The sequence below is a fragment of the Odontesthes bonariensis genome, chromosome 17 (assembly GCF_027942865.1).
Source record: "Odontesthes bonariensis isolate fOdoBon6 chromosome 17, fOdoBon6.hap1, whole genome shotgun sequence".
Lineage (NCBI taxonomy): Eukaryota > Metazoa > Chordata > Actinopteri > Atheriniformes > Atherinopsidae > Odontesthes > Odontesthes bonariensis.
The window spans coordinates 11808639-11825974 of record NC_134522.1 but is presented as its reverse complement, the minus strand read 5'-3'; the positions used below and the strand labels follow the sequence as shown (position 1 = coordinate 11825974).

The 17336-nt window shown below is 42.6% G+C and overlaps 2 protein-coding genes across 6 annotated transcripts in view; one reads left to right on the top strand and one right to left on the bottom strand.

Moving 5' to 3' along the window:
* Positions 1-8977: 8977 nt before the first annotated feature.
* Positions 8978-15592, top strand: lgals8b (galectin 8b). Its single transcript, XM_075448437.1, has 8 exons — positions 8978-10292; positions 10500-10588; positions 12557-12767; positions 12861-12980; positions 13062-13088; positions 13484-13572; positions 14109-14274; positions 14378-15592. Exons 1-8 carry the CDS (start codon positions 10227-10229, stop codon positions 14525-14527), a joined length of 918 nt encoding a protein of 305 aa, XP_075304552.1. The 5' UTR covers positions 8978-10226; the 3' UTR covers positions 14528-15592.
* Positions 15593-16082: 490 nt separating this feature from the next.
* Positions 16083-17336, bottom strand: part of LOC142366529 (palmitoyltransferase ZDHHC14-like) — a 59074-nt gene continuing 57820 nt past the window's right edge. For 3 of the 5 annotated variants that reach the window (XM_075448432.1, XM_075448433.1, XM_075448434.1), the window contains exon 10: positions 16083-17181. In XM_075448432.1, the coding sequence (XP_075304547.1) occupies positions 16711-17181 (471 nt within the window). In that variant the 3' untranslated portion in view covers positions 16083-16710. The remainder of the gene's footprint in view (positions 17182-17336) is intronic. The other 2 variants (XM_075448435.1, XM_075448436.1) reach the window with 2 other exon arrangements.

Here is a 17336-nt window from a genome sequence, read left to right as displayed (position 1 = left end):
TCATTACCCCTACAATCTTAAATAGGCATCACAATATACATCAGCAGGGCTCTCAAGTTTTCAAGTTTGCTTGGAGTGAGATTCGGGCGGGGCAGGGGCCGGGCCGTGTGCATGGGGGGGTTTCTTTCAGTTTTTTTTTGGGGGGGGGTCCCTTGCAGTATCCCATCGCCATAAACTAGCTACTTAAAGAACAAAGAAATTGTTTTATTTATACCAAAATCACAAATCTTCACTTTTACACTAAATTCTGCTATATTTTAAAATAAATTGTTTTAGGTATGCAAAGTCTTAACAAACAAAAAAACAGACAAATTAAAGTAAGAAAAACAAACATAACCCCAAATGGGCCCCTTGAGCAGTCCCTCTCTGTGTGTGTTTGTTTATGAGTGTTGTTGTAAGTGTTTGTGGCAGATGTTGATGCTTGATGACTGATATTGGGGGCTCCCATTTAAAGCACTGTGGCTCAATGTCAGCCATTTTCACAGTCATGATGGATGACAGAGTTCCATTCAGAAACAAAGTGTTCCTGGTCTTGGTTTTATTGAGCCCCACCATGGAAAAAACCCTCTCTGCATCAGCATTTCAGTGTGGCAGAACTAATACCAGTTTGGCAATTGTAGATAGCCTTATTGGGAATCTGCTCATACCAGTCACCTTTGAAAAAAATTAACCACGGAAGCCTAATTACACTCCTACATATTTTTCATTTTTCATTAAGTTGCTCATGTCAAAGGGTGTGTGCTGAATATTTAGGTCTACTACTCCAACGAACACTTTAATCGGCAGGTATTGGTCTTTTACAAGGAGTAGGAAAACTGTAGTAACTAATAAAAGATTCATATAAATGAAGATATGACCTGCTGATGATCCTGACGGTTCTCTTCCACCTCCAGCTCGTCTACAATTTCTGCACGCATTCAGAGCATAATAGGTTATGTCCGCTGTGCATTCATGGGACGCGTGCTTGCAGCTGAAAGCTATTTCACACCCGGCAACAAGAAATTCTGTTTTCTGATTGGCTGAGAAATTCTATTTTGTGATTTGCCGATGGGTTGTTAAATCAAGACAGCTGTACCAGAGTATAGTTCTGAGCTGTAGGAGCGCACAGTAACCTGCCATTGACTCGTTTATAGTATCGCCCATTAGAATTTCTGTGTGACGAAGTTGATCATTTCTCAGCGTGAGAAATGGCATGTGTGGCGTGTGAGCGTGTGAACTTGTTGAAATGCGTGTGTCTCACGCTCATTGCGTGAGACTTGAGAGCCCTGTACATCAGTGAATTTGCTTCCTTTTTTTTTTTTTTTTTTTTTTTTTTTACACAAAATGAAACAAATGCATATAAATCTGAACACTCTTAACAGTCCAGTTCCAACAATTGTCTCATCTGGTACGTCCTTTACTTCACAAGTCTTTCATATAGGCTGGTGGCTTCCTGTTTCTTTGAGATCGGCGCAGCTCTTCCCTTGGCGAACCACCAGGTGCACTGCTCTCCTTGTCCTGTATCACCATAGGCAGAACTTTGTCAACCACTTGTGTAGTACCTGGGTCCTGTGGCTCTGTGCCGGTCACTGTTGGAGGTACCACATACTCCTCATGTGTCAGATCGGGTATCAGAACTGGTAGATCTTCCTCATGTCTGCTGAACAGTTGATCCACGTGTCGCCTGATCACTTTACCATTTCCCAGCAACACTGTATAGGAAACTGGTCCTGTGATCTTCTGTATCAGTCCTGGTATCCATTTAGGTCCACATCCATAATTTTTGGTATAGACAGGATCTCCTGCCACCAAGTTGCGTTCTTTGGCATGCCTGTCATGATAAGCTTTTTGGTTAGCTTTTTTAGATTCCACCTTTTGTTTGAAGTCTGGGTGTATGAGATCAAGTGTACACCTCAACTTTCTGCTCATCATCATCTCAGCAGTCTCCCCTGGGTGCAGGCCTCAAAGACACGGAATCTATCATGGTATTAGTTTGGATGGATTTTGGCTCCCTTATGACAAAAAGGCACAGATTATTACACTGGTTCACAGACGTGCAAAAGCCGCCTCACTTGTCCCAGAAAAGGAGCAGGATAAGCAGACCGAAAGAGGCAACAGTTGACCCTGTTTGGGAAATTAAGCAACTCAGCACATCTTCACAGTGGTTTTATGTCTCATACTGGTTGTTTTTGTATTTGCCTTTTTGTGTTGGTGGTGTTCCATCTCTCCTTTTGTGTCTCATTCTGGTCATATTTAATTTTTTAGCAATTATTTGGCTCCACGGTCATTTTGATTCAAGACTTAATGTAGTCATCATTTCTAAGGCATAAGATTGGATAACGGAATTACAGATGTAATACTGTATCTTTAAACTACTCAGTTGTTTTGTGTTCAAAGTGCATGCGTGCGAGGAAGGGCTTCATCTTTGTCAGCTGCCAGAATGTTGTGGTCTACCGTATCGAAGGCCGCAGTTAAGTCCAGGAGGATAAGAGTCACATAGTCTTCAGAGTCATTCGCCAGGAGGATGTCATTTAAAAACTCTTAATAAAGCTGACTCTGTGCTTTGTAGTGTTTTAAAGCCGGACTGGTAGACCTCCTGGACATTGTTAACAGTCTAAGCCTGAGATCCATCTGTATCACACGTTTTGGTGATTTTTCATCTCCTTTGTGTGACACTTTTAATATTACATGTTTCATTTTCACAATTTTGAAGAACTTTGTGGCCGTCTTGGGTCTCTGCTCCTTTTGTTTCTCACTTTATATGTCATGTTAGATGTTTTGTTTAATTTTTAAATAAATGTTTTATCTCCAGGCACTTCAAACAAGAGAAAAATGGCAAATAAAACTCACTTTCCATCCAAAATGGCCGCCTTCCTGTGGACGTGGGACCATGACGGCATGAGACTTTTTTGTGCGTCTGGGCATGATGAATGATTGTACCGAATTTTGTCATCCCACGAAACTAACCTCTATGCGGGGACCATTTTTAAGCAACGTAGGGGGCGCTACAGAGTCAATGAGCGACTCCCAAAAATATAAAGTTTAGATTCTTTCATGTCGACTGGCAGGTGGTGCTTGCAAAATTTCAAGAGTTTTCGAGTACCTTTTGCAAAGAATAAAAAAAAAGAAGAATCTTTACAGATACAATAGGGCCTTGCAGTTTCACTGCTCGGTCCCTAAATATACTTGAAATATATACAGCACTTTGGGAACCTTTATATGTTCATGCTTTTTAGGCTTGTTCAGGGAATCCTTCAGTGCATCTAATTACAATGTTTATCGTCTCCTTGCTCGGATTGTACACACATTTGTCCTCTTTTGAATCTTTCCGTGTACAAAGATTGGTTGAAAATGTTCCTTTGCTTTTGTATAACTTATCTTCAATTTTATTCTCTTCTTTACAAACTTTTTCAACATTCCCAATTTAGTTAATGTGCTGCTTTTTGAAACCTTGGAAGGTAGCAGACTTCACAGGCTGGCAGAGCTCAGTGGCAAACGGCAGGACTGAGAGCAACGAGGAAGTCTTCGTCATCGTATTTCTCTGATGAAAAAACAACTTAATGACTGACAGAGAATTTCAAGTGAGTAAGTAGCATTTCATCTCCTTTTCGTGTGTCATTAACAGGTAAAGCTATCATTACCATTCCAGGTAAGATGTTTAAAACATGACTCACCACAACACACATTTATTTTAACCTGTACTGTAAAGGTGAGCCTCAAAAAAATAATGGGAACTTTGACAATTAGAGAAAGTTTTCAACAGTTATGTTGTTGTGGAGGAGGTGTCGGCGCTGTGGCTCTGACCCCTGCCATTCTGGCTGCCATTGGTTTAACTATAAAAATCTCAGATTCGTGCTAGTAAAATTCTAATTATGACTGTTTGTGTCCAGGACTGACCAGACTGAGCAGCTTCAGACTCCACCAGCCTTCAGAGAGTAAAGATCTTTGCAGAATAATCAGATTCCAGAGTCTGCGTGTGCATCATCGTCCCAGCTGTCTTAATTAATCACACCAGTGAAGGTAAGATTGAAAAGTATTCCTGCCGAGGTTTGTAGGGGACAATTCCCCCTCTTCTAAAGCTGCGGCTCACTATTCATTTTGAATAAACTTCATACCGATTTAATTTCTATGAAGCAACTTGTCTGAACTCTGCCGGTAACTTTGATGTGGCTCACATGCCAGATGGTTTACATTCAGTGTTTCAGTCAAATGACTTTGTGCTTTGAAACTCGACCTATGAAATATTTATACAGGTCGCTTCATTCTTTCATTGTCAGAACTGTCATTGAAAATAGGAATATAATAAAACAACCGCAGAGACTTTCTGGATTTGGAGTTTTTTTAACTGATGAATTCTGTGATAATTAACAGGTATACCAAATCACCATCTGTTTCATTAGAGGTTCAGCATTTCTCTTGTATTCTTGTATCTGAAAATGTTGAAACCATCTTCCACGCAAACTAAACGCCGACTTCAAATACTTCAAACAAGTAATGAACTTACATTTGTTTGCTTATTCAGTCGTGTGCATACAGCACATCGAGAAAATGTTTCACAAATTGAAGATTTATCAAAAAAAATTAGTGGACAACCAATTAATCAGACCGATTATGACATTTTTGACAACGTTGGCTGTTTATTTCACAGTTTAAAAAGCCAAGTAAATTAAAAATGATTCTGGTAGAGCAGACGTATTAGTTTAAATATTCTGATCATTTTCTGTGTCTTCTTTAAGTGCTGCATTGTAGCAGATCATATATAAGGTCAGTCGCATCAGCTGACCACAAACACAAATGTCTGACAATACAGAGATGCTGATCAGTAGATAAACAATAAAGCTGGCGTCCGTATGATTCATAATGATTTAGAAGGTCCTCCTTTTCCGTCATTTTTAGCGCAGAAGGCTCGTCAGCCATGACGCAGCGGCTCCAACACCACCTCCGATGCCGGCCACAACTGCTGTGGCGGCCGTCGGCAGACCAGCAGCACCTGGAGAAAATCCACAACATTTTCAAGACACTGAAATGTTGAATAGATTTTAAATAGACGAAAAGATGTCACTGAAGATTATTATAGTTTAGCATAAACTACCATGGTGATTTAGATTAGCTGCCCAGCCAACTCATTAATCCCATCTCGTAGTACGGCATCATTCAGGTCAAAAGGATATAAACACTTTATTAGGAACACCTTAGAGGAACCATTTCCTCTTAAAACAGCCTCAGTTCTTACAGGAAGTTTTTACATTTTCCAAATATAAACAATCCTGTAAGATTCTGGTCAAAGTTGACAAGATTGTATCATGTCATTACTGCAGATTCAGCACAATTCTGGCTTATTAAAGTGATAGTTCGGAGTAGATTCAACCTAGGGTCATTTGAACCGTGACATCCAGCCAAGTAGCCCACCCGAAGTTTTTTCGATCTTGGCTGAACATCAGTTATCCCGAATAGCTTAGTACAAGCGCTAATGGAACCTGGCAGTATCTCCAAAATTACCACACTAAAATCACATGCCATGACACCAAACTTCTACAGTAGTACAAATATGGTCTGTACTCACAAAACGATGCATTTGGAAGTTTGTACATAGTCCAGGAGTTTATTACTATCAACACAAGCCTGATAGCTTCTGTGCTGCTAAAGCTGCGTCGACATCACTTCCTTGATCTGGGAGCTTCAAAGTAAGATGAGGGTTGATCTACTACTGTAGACAACAAAGCAAGGCTGCTCAATTCATCCATTGATAAAATAAATTCACAACTCTACGACATAAAAATTCATAAAAAAAATCATGTAGAATATAGCATATACTTTGTTGTCTACAGTAGATCAACCCTCATCTTACTTTGAAGCTCCCAGATCAAGGAAGTGACGTCGACGCAGCTTTAGCAGCAGAGAAGCTATCAGGCTTGTGTTGATAATAATAATCTCCTGGACTATGTACAAACTTCCAAATGCATCGTTTTGTGAGTACAGACCATATTTGTACTACTGTAGAAGTTTGGTGTCATGGCATGTGATTTTAGTGTGGTAATTTTGGAGATACGGACCAGGTTCCATTAGCGCTTGTACTAAGCTATTCGGGATAACTCAGTAACTGAGCTGATGTTCAGCCAAGATCGAAAAAACTTCGGCTGGGCTACTTGGCTGGATGTCACGGTTCAAATGACCCTAGGGTGAATCTACTCCGAACTATCACTTTAAGTAGCGGATCTCTCATTTAGCCGCAGGATTGAATTATTTGCAGTAAAGTCCACCTTCTCTCGCCTATTCCTTCCTCCATGTCTTCCCTTATCCATTTGATCTGTTTGTTTTCGGTCATACAAAACAAAAATGAACCAGACAACAGTGGAAGCAGACAGAGGTGACGGGAAGGCAATCATTACAAGATGGCCCTCCCGTCCCAGCATGCAACGTGGCATGAAGCACCTTCACATTCATGCAGATTCAGCATGAATCTGTCACTTGTTACTCTTGTTACTCATGTACAGCACTTTGTTTCAGCCACGGCCAAGGGCTTTATAAATAAAGTTGAGTTGAGTTGAATCAAATCAAAATACCTGCAGACTGCAGAACAGCCACCAGACTTCCAGCTACCACTCCTCCTCCATTAGCAACAGCTGCAGATGACATCATGCCAGCAGCGTAGGAGCCGGCTGCTATCCCGGCTGAGGTGAACCCTACGGCTCCCAGAACAACGGGGGCCAGGACCACCCCTCCGACTAATGAACAGGATGAGAAATGTTTGACATTAATGTGTGTTAAACATCAGACTAACCACAGAGACCAGTGTTCAGTTAACTCCTGATATTACTGTGTATGGATCTAAGATCATTAAGATTTAGATTAAGAGATTAAGATTAAGATCCGATTTATTGGTCATGCATACACATGAAATTTGTCCTCCGCTTTTAATCCATCCAGGTTGGCACCTGTTGACACACACACGCACAGGGTCACACACTCAGAGACAGATGCCAACCTGGAGCGGTGGGCAGCCATTCACAGCGCCCGGGGAGCATGGGGGTACGGTGCCTTGCTCAAGGGCACCTCGGCCGTGACAAGGAGGTGGACTGACACCCCATCCAGCTGTCAGCTCCCAAAACGAAGGAGCCACAAGCGATTGACATTCAATAACACTATATTATCTCTGCGTTGATGGGTTTGTCATTTGCAGCTGCTACAAATGATAGTGCTCTCTAAAGGAAGTCTGACAAAATGTTCGCGAGAGGTTAGAGGAAAAGGAAAGATGAGAGGTGAATGTACCACACCCAATGGATACTACCAGTACACAATTCATGGGAATAATGAGAGACTTGCTGCTGTGGTGGACTGTGAAAGATCCACGGGCAGGTCTACAAGTAGAAGAAGACGATGGGCTAAGGACCTGTTTGTTCTGTGTTTGGATATTTTGTTTGTTTACCGGCTGCTCCCCACAGCCTCAGCTGAGAAAGACAGGAGGAGGAAACTAATACGAACAAGAACTGCAAGCAGTGATAACGGCCCTCGCAGCCAAGCGCGGCTCCGGCCTTGCGACCGCCTGACTGCCGGCACCGCCGCCCCGACGTGGTCATCGACGCCGTCCCGCGTCTCCCGCGCCCGTCCACCGGGCGGAGCGTGCGACGAATCTCCCAAATCTCCTTCAGTCCACGACAGTACGACACCTGTGGCACGTGTTCAAAGTTGGAACGATATCTCACCTTCCAGACAGGAGTTACCGTCACTTCCTGTTTTGTGGGGGCGGGGTTTAGCGATGTCAGAAATGTACCACGCCAACGTGTCAAACGCTGCTCCGTAATGATGCACAAAAAATATGGTGCAGATCGGATGATGTCTCAAGGAGATACAGCTGTTTAAATGATCTAGGGGGCGCACTGGAGTCACACTCCAATATAATCCTATTGGGCTCTTTAGAGGTTAACAAAGATCATTCATATCTAGTTTGGTGCAAATCGGATGATGCACGTGAGATTTAGAGCCGAACGTATGCAAATGGCGAGGGATTGTAATTTGCCATTAAGCCACGCCCACACTATTTTGTAGGTCCTGACAAGACGCACAGGTGTGCTGAGTTTCATGATTGTCGGTGAAAGCATGGCTTGGGGCTGATGTTTTTAGATGTTCTAGGGGGCGCTGTGGAGGCATTAGGCCACGCCCATCAAATATTGGACTGTACACCTGTTGGGGGTGGGATTAGGATCAATCCCAGGGAGTTTGGTGCATCTCGGCTCAAAACTGTAGAATTTAGAGCCAAACGTATGGTTACGGCGTGATGTCTGACTTCACCAAGCCGCCATAGCCACGCCTTCAACTGAAAACTGTTGGTGCTTTAAAGCAAGTCAGACCAACTTGTTATCTGTATTCTGACACAAGATCATGTTGATTAGCTGAAGTTGGCCAGAGATGGAGCTTTCCAAGTAAAAAAAGTGACTTCCTGTTCTGAGGGGGCGGGGCTTAGATGACGTCAGCATATGACCACATAGGATCGACATGCATCCAACATGGATGACTCATACCAAGTTTGGTGCAGAATAAACTTTTTACGTGAAAGTTATTGCGTTTCGTTTACACTGGCGAGTACGCCAAGTTCGCCGCTTGGCCAAGCCCCCTAAACATGCTCAAAAACTCAAAATTTCTGATAACTTTTGTGCCCCCATCTCTTAACTGCATACTGACCAAAAATGAAGGCCGTAGCTCAAAATCCCTGGGGCGTGAAAATTTTCCTGCGAGGTGTGTAAATATGAAAAATGGCCAAAATTTGCCCTTTGACCCAAAATGGCCGCCTCCTTGTACGTTTTAGAGCATACCTCCAAGAGACTTTTGTTCTTGATTTGAGGCGATCTACGTACATACCGAGTTTCAGATCTCTACGACTTACGGTTCGGGCTATCTCACGTTAGGTGGCGCTATAGAGCAGTTTGGCGACGCCCACTTTCGAGTACATTAAAAACATGTGATTTCACGCGGGGGACAATTTTGGGTAAAGTTTCGGGAGTTTTCGAATACGTTCAGGCGTCGCCATTTAAGATTCCGCGCGGAAAAGAAAAAGAATCATAAGAATATAAAAATAGTGAAATCTTGCAGATACAATAGGCCTTCGCAGCGCTTAGCTGCTCGGGCCTAAAAATATATTTTCTCACCAAAAATCCACGTTGCTTTTGAGGGAGGGGTGAAAATGGTAAGTCACGCGGTTTTGGTCTTGTTCACACCAGAGCTATAGAGTAACACCTTTTTACACCACTCTGGTTCACACAACACAAAATAGCAAAAATAGCGACAAAGGAGGCACACACGTCAGAAAATCCTACCTGCTCCTGCTGCTGTGATGGCAGCAACTTTTCCTGAAACACAACAACCCACATAAAGAGTCAGCCGAAACACAGCTTAATCAAAAACATCAGTAAAATATGCTGATAAACTCACCGGGGCCCATTTTTCTCTGGTGTCCGACGAGTTTGAGATGATGACGTTTGTGACTTTCTGACGCTGCGGTTTACACAGAAACGAAACTCAGTGCTGCTGCGTTCAAAGTCCTCGCAAACAGTAAACAATCTCGAAATAACATAGTTTTCGACTTCCGGTAGGGAAAATACAAGTTTGTTTAGTTGCTTGAGAACATTAAACGCTCGACAACAGCTATGTAGTTATCTTAGATTAAAAGATAGATTAGCTAAAACACCCAAGATACTTTGTCGAATAATTCTTAGGTCATTTAAGATCATTTACAATTTAAACTGCCCTTTTAATCCAGATACGTAAGTTGTAGTTGAGAAGCCTTACATGAGTTGCCGACCATGGATGTATTATGTTGCCGACCTATAAAAACCCTCCTTGTTGTCCTTTTTTTTTTTCCTTCTATGTTGGAGACTTTTATGTTTTTTATCTCCCAGTTGCCTTCGAATGCAGCATACGTAGCGGTTGACGTTGCTCAGTAAGTACGTTTCTAAACATAAAAATCAACTTTGGATTTTCAAAACCAACAATTAACATTTTACCTGCAGTTGTATTCAAACGAAGCAGCATTTACCACCAACATTACACCTTACAGTGAGATAAAACAGGCATTTCGTTGTTGCCTCAGTACACCTGATCACATGGTAGAAGTTGCGCATGCGCAACTTGTTGAGGGCTTGATGGAGAGAAGATGCCCACTGCCATGATCCCCGTATAACGCTGCAGAGCAACAAACCGGTTGTTTTGCCGCAGAAATCTCAGTCTATCCGTCAGCTTCCGCCCGCGGCTGCATGTCGCAGTCTGACACCAGGAGCCCGATGTCAGTGGCGAATGCGAAACACACTGTTCTGAATCCGGTAAGAGGCTTTTCTTGTTGGTATCTGCATCAGCCCTCTCTGTTGGTATCATACAGTGCTCCGTATAATCCCATGTAGTTTCTAATGCAGCTAAAACAGGAGCCCACACAGTCTGCACACTGATCCAGAGCCAGCAGGGGGGCCTCTGACTTTATTCAGCAGTCTTTGCTGGCCTGCAGTGCTTTTAACATCACCTCTCCGCCTCAGGTGATCCCATACACTGGACCCATACCTGGAGGCCTGCACCCAGGGGAGATCATCATCATCCAGGGCACCGTGCCCCCAGACGCTGACAGGTAACATTTTAAGAAATGAGAGAAACAAACAGAGGTGGTCCCACCTCACTGAGTTATAATCTGAGAAAACACACTCTTCTTCACGCTCACCCTCAAACACACACGCCCACAGCGCCCGTTTCCTTTACAGTTACAGGCAATGATCCATGAAAAAAAGTTAATTAAGCATAATAAACTAAATAAACTGTTGAATTGAAATGAGCAACTCTGTGGCACAGTAGCCCCCCCTCAGTGCACCCACTGCTGTGGACACTGGAGCAATATCTGACCACTGACGAGATGTCACCATGGGTTATTAAAGACACCGAGTGTCCAAACTTTCAATCTTGTGCAGACAAAGTCCATTCAAAGACACGGAATCTATCATGGTATTAGTTTGGATGGATTTTGGCTCCCTTATGACAAAAAGGCACAGATTATTACACTGGTTCACAGACGTGCAAAAGCCGCCTCACTTGTCCCAGAAAAGGAGCAGGATAAGCAGACCGAAAGAGGCAACAGTTGACCCTGTTTGGGAAATTAAGCAACTCTACACATCTTCACAGTGGTTTTATGTCTCATACTGGTTGTTTTTGTACTTGCCTTTTTGTGTTGGTGGTGTTCCATCTCTCCTTTTGTGTCTCATTCTGGTCATATTTAATTTTTTAGCAATTATTTGGCTCCACGGTCATTTTGATTCAAGACTTAATGTAGTCATCATTTCTAAGGCATAAGATTGTATGATGGAATTACAGATGTAATGTCTTTAAACTACTCAGTTGTTTTGTGTCTCTAGTTGGTCATTTTGCATCTCCTCATAGTGACTTTATCTTATGTGACTTATTTTTTTCCCCTTGTCTTGTGATATTTTGGTCACTTAGGCATCCTTTTGTTAACAGTCTAAGCCTGAGATCCATCTGTATCACACGTTTTGGTGATTTTTCATCTCCTTTGTGTGACACTTTTAATATTACATGTTTCATTTTTACAATTTTGAATAACTTTGTGGCCGTCTTGGGTCTCTGCTCCTTTTGTTTCTCACTTTATATGTCATGTTAGATGTTTTGTTTCATTTTTAAATAAATGTTTTATCTCCAGGCACTTCAAACAAGAGAAAAATAGAAACAAATCTAATTCAATCCAATTTCGATCAAGTTCAATCCAAAATAAGCCGTCCATCATAGTTGTACAAGTATAATGACAATTCTTGATTTAAAAAATATAGAGTAGCCCAGCTAAAGCAGCCAACAACTTGCATTTTGTGGTCATTTTGCCTCTGTGGTTATGGTTTGATGGTTTTTAAAAATCTTTTTCTGTTGTTTGCATCTCATTTTGATTGTTTTGTGTCACATTTAAGTCATTTTTGCATCGCACTCTAGCTCTGAGATCAATTTGTTTCTCGATTTTTGCTATTTTGTGTCTCATTTTGAGTACTTCTCATCTCTTGCGTTGCATTTTGAACATTGTGCGTGTCTTTTTGGTGATTTTACATGTCTCTGTGGCGATTCTTTCTTTTTATGATTGCTTTGTGTTTCATTTTTCTCTTCATTTACATCCCTGTATGTTTCTCATGTTTTGCTGGTTTTTATTGTTGTTTTTTTGGATCAACTATATTCAGTCTTCTGTTGACTGGGATATAGTCTCGGGGTGCAGTGCATGATAATCTCTCTCAGTAGTCTGCCATGTCTTTGACTTCAGCTGGAGGTGGACCCTCAGAGCAGTTTACAGGGACCCTGTTGATTTAGCTAAACTAAAAGGATAAAACTCAACTTTTTAACAACAATGTGTTGCCTCTATACAAGGAAGGAGCATAAGATAAGAAATAATTATGGGATTTTAAATGAGTGGCGCTTACGCCCCAACAAACCTACAGTTAATCGAATTATCAAAACCCCGTAACATGCAGTGAACTTGGAGCTGTGGTTCCCAGTAGGTCTGGGTTCCAGTGCAGTAATCTGGCCTGTGTGTGCGTGCGTCTCCTCTCTGCAGGTTTCAGGTCGACCTGTCGAGTGGCTGCAGCACCAAGCCGCGCTCCGACGTCGCCCTCCACTTCAGCCCTCGCTTCAAAGGCTCACCCTGTGTGGTGTGCAACTCCCTGCTGCAGGAGAACTGGGGCAAAGAGGAGACGCTCCACCAGCTGCCCTACAAACGAGGGGCCCCCTTTGAGACCATCATCCTGGTGCTCGAAGATGTCTTTAAGGTAAATCATCAACATCAGAAAGCCTGTGGAGCATGTAAGGGTTAGAAACTGAATTGAAGTTATGGTGAATAATTAGGTTACCTTCACCTGTAGGTGGCAGTAAATGGTGCTCATCTGCTGGAATACAAGCACAGAATCCCTCTAAACAGGGTCGACACATTTTCTATTTCTGGGAAAGTCAGGGTCCACGCTATTGGCTACATCCCAAACTCAGTAGGTTCCTTCCCATCATCTGTTTTCTTGATTTTAATGACTTTCGAATCATTCCCTAATGTATCTTGTTCTCTCTCGTAGGCAATATATTCAGAATCAGGTGACTTGGTGAGTCGGTCTTCCTTCTCCATCCTCATAAAACTGCTCAGCTTAGATGTTCCTAGTGTCTTGAGATGCTAATAAAACTAGATCACATGTAGTAAATGTTTATTAGTTTGAGCATTGCAGGCTGGTTGTTCAACATGTCGCATTCAGACCTTCTAAAGGGAAGTTTTTACAGCTTGTTACATTATTTTTTTTCTTGCTAACACGATAGTCTCTAAAATAACTACTGGATCTAGAAAACAAAAAGCAATAATAATATGAAATCTGCCCATTTTGGATCAATCCCCTTCTCTTTGTTTACACAATATAAAATACTGCCACTGTCATACAAGCTCATATAATACAAGACGATTATCTGAGGGGAAAAAAAGCGTATTAACAGTTATGTGTTGTTCCAGAGCCTCCCTTACAAAGGCAGCATACTTAAAGGACTGAGTCCAGGACAGCACATCACAATTAAAGGACAGGTCAGCTTGTATCCGCACAGGTAAAGTGATGCTTGATGAAATTGACCCTCATCTACAGGAACCGAATAAAATAAAGTCTGCAAACGGAAGAATAATTAAAGGAAAAACCCAGACGGTGGCTCTCTTATACACTATAAATCTGAGATGTTCCTACCTTTCCCCTGATATTAAACAATCCTACACTGATGGGAATTGTGTCTTCCAAGTTGACAATGCCTCCCTCTGCAGGACATACTGTAAATGACCACTGAACCGTTTAATGAGTAGGAACATTCCTTTTGGCTTTCAGTATCAACAGATCTGAACTCAATTTCGACTGATGTCATATCTATCAAAATACCATTTTGGAAAATATCTTTTAGTAGGATGGTGCTCCACCCCAGCAGCACGGATCCTCAGATCCACTGAGGTGGCCCTTTCTGTTGGTTTTTCCTTTAATCCATCCCCCGTCTCCGCGTTCACACAACTGATTTTTGAGAAGCGTCCTTTAAAATCTGGAGTTTTAAATGGAGCTACAAACATATCTTTCTTTTTTTTTTATGTACCTCGAATCCAGCTTTACAGTGAACCTCTGCAACAGCAAGACAGAGAACATCGCTCTCCATCTGAGTCCCCGCATGAAGTCCGGCGTGTTCATCAGGAACTCGTACCTGAGTGAGTCCTGGGGTCAGGAGGAGCGGGAGCTGCCCTTCTTTCCCTTCTCACCAGGCGAATACTTCGAGGTAGGAACCGCTTGCAGCCATCAAGGTGTCATATTTTCAGTCGTGTGACCTGGATCGGTTCGCAGGTCTCGAGTATTTCTTTTTTTTCCTCTCCCCTTCTCAGATCCTCCTCCTCTGTCAGCCCCATCAGTTCAAGCTGGCAGTGAACGGCTCCCACCTGTTTGAGTTCAGGCATCGGGTGCAGGACCTGAGTAGCATCGACCAGGTGGAGATCATGGGAGACCTGGAGCTCAATGATGTGAAACTGTGGTGACTACTGGCTAACTGGAGGGAAACCACCCGGTACAGACACTGTTGTCATGTGATTATCAGTGCTAAATTAGCTTAGCTATAACAACCCAGATGGTGGATGCTGAACACTGAAGAAGCTGTGCTGACTGCAGGTTTGAATTTCAGGTCAGGTTAGTGTTGCATTATTGCAGCTATTCTAGCACTGTCCCTGACCAAAGACCTCAGACGGGTCCTCTCTTGGATGAAATGATTTCTCTTTTCAGCCCTGATAAGAGGGCAGATGCATGACAGAAAGCAACAGGCTGTGAGCCATCATGGCTACAAGTTAGGGTCATTTCCGATACTGTGTTTAGTGCATTTCTGCTGTGGTGCAGCCTGTATAAGTAAAACAGGGCATATATGTTAATGTTAAGCACTGGCTTTGCTTATATGTAAATTATAAGAAAGTCAGTAAAAATCAGACGATGAATGAAACGGACATGTTCTGTTGTTTTTGGAGCAATGCCCGAGACAGAATTATTTCCTGTACAGCTAAAAGAATTGAAGCATTTCTCATTTTTACATGATTTCACACAAATGTACTTTTCATCTTTAGCTTTTCTTACATGGCCACAGTATTCATTTATTTTTCTCAGCCTGTTGTTGAGTTTTTTTTTTTTTTTCATTTTTGTCCCATGTCCCATGTCTCTTGAACTAATTCACCATGTAACCGTGCAGCAGGACTCGAGCACATTTAAGTCCAGGGTGAATCTTTCAGTAACCCAAAACATTAACAGTTTGCAGTCTTTGTGAAATCTTTAGGATCTCTGTAACCCCGTTGTACCTTATTGCACTCTCACACCATTAGAAATCATGCCGGTTCAAAATGAAAAGATAAAGAAATCTAGATTCTCTTTATTGCATTTTCTGTTGTAAAATGTATTGAAATATCCTTTATGTGACATATTATTTAATGACGATTAAATGTGTTCCTGATATAATTATGAATCTATCGTTTAAGTTAATTTGCTTTAAAATTACGAATACTTTTTTGTCACTTATGTGCAGCACAAGAGGCTGTAAACCAGAAAATCCAGAAAATAAACATGCTTTCATCTTGTAGCCAAAAACACTGTCAAGGTGAGGTTAACTGTACAGTCAATCTATCGTTGTTAATCTATTTAAGACCTTCTCTAAGCCGATACCTTTCACATCACATGTCTTTATCTTAACTCTAAGCCAAGTCGGCTATCCTTGACTAACTCGTGTCTCATTATTTGGCAAAATTCAATATAGCGTAAAGCTGCGCTGTTAGCTGCAGTACTTCTGCTCAACCACAAGGTGGCAGAAGAGAATTAAAGGGCGCTTTCACCAGCCTCCTTCCAGCGCCAAAAAAAATGGCATTACTTTCAATGGAAATTACTGGAAAAAAATGGTGTGTTTCTTTTAGCTACACTGCTTAAAGAGAAGTCTTAACCTTGTTTGTGCGTCCTTAAATGTTCAAAAACATTCATCAGACAGGCTTGGTTTCAATCTGTCCCAGTTGAATTCAGAGATAAACTTTAATGCATTATTCCTTCAATATTAATGCGCTGAAATTTGATAAAAAGTTCTTGTTTTATTAATGTCCACAGGAAATATAATTTTTTAAGAGTTGTAATAACCATGGTACAGTACAACAGTATCTTTTTTTTTTAACATAGAAAAAGCAAGATGATATGCAACATGAAAACAACCATTGCACTGCTGTGAGTCTCCCAAAAAGAAAAAAAGGCAGAAGACATGGTCCAATCGGCAACGGGCAAATAGGCTTTAAGTCAGACCCCAGCCTTCTGACCAGGTGTCATGAACTGTCAACACAGTTCATTTTTTGCTCAAAATGGCTAACAGAGAAATGTGCCACATTAAAAAGGCACGCTCCACTTTCTCAATTTCCAAAAGCAAATTGATTCTTCTTCCCTTGAAGTATTACAAAAAAAAACAAAAGAAGAGAAATATTTGTCTGAGTTGTCATACATACACCTGGAAGTATCTCCTCGTTCCAGCAGACAGGTTTGACAACACAATGGCTGAGGACAACTGGTTTCATTTCAGTTCATTTCCACGCAGTTTCTAGCAGCTGGAGCTTGTAACTCATGGGGGAGTCGGCTGATCCAAAAGTGACACAAGAGAGTTTTACGTCTTCAGAAGGGGGTGCGGTGGTTAGTGAGGGTATATGTCCCACTGTCAGACAGAGCTGAGCTTCACCAATCCTCTGACAGAGTCCTCGTGTAGTGAGTCTTGGCTGGCTGGGTTGTAGAAACCGGCCTGCACTGTGTGGCTGTGACCCAGGGGGCTGCCGCAGTGAAGCATGCCCGGAGGCGAGGGCACTTCCTCTGGGGTGAGAAAGTGGTGGTGGGCCACCTGCTCCTGGAGGGGGTGACTGTGGTTGTGCGTGTGGCTGTGTCCGTGGATTGGCAGCATGTCTGTAGCCTCGTGGCAGCTGAGGCTGGGGGTGGATGTCGGAGGGGTGGGCTGGCCGAGGGGAAGCGAGGTGCAAGGACCACCCAGGGTGAGGGAGGCGCGGCCGGGTAGAGGCGCTCCGTTTTCGGCGGAGGCCGTCATGATGACTGGCTCGCTGCTCTGCTGCTGGAGGAGGGGCGTGGCGGCGGCCTGCAAAACGAATTTGGTGCTCTGAATGCACTGGTCTTGGTCACACTGAGAGAAAGCACCAGGAAGCAGGAGAAAGGGAAGAGCAGGGCAGGGGATGAGGATGGAGAAGCAAGAGGCAAGGTATCGGAGGGAAAGGACGGAAATTGAGGAGAGCAAGCATTGAAAATTAGATGGAGGACAGGAAAAATGAAAAAACATAG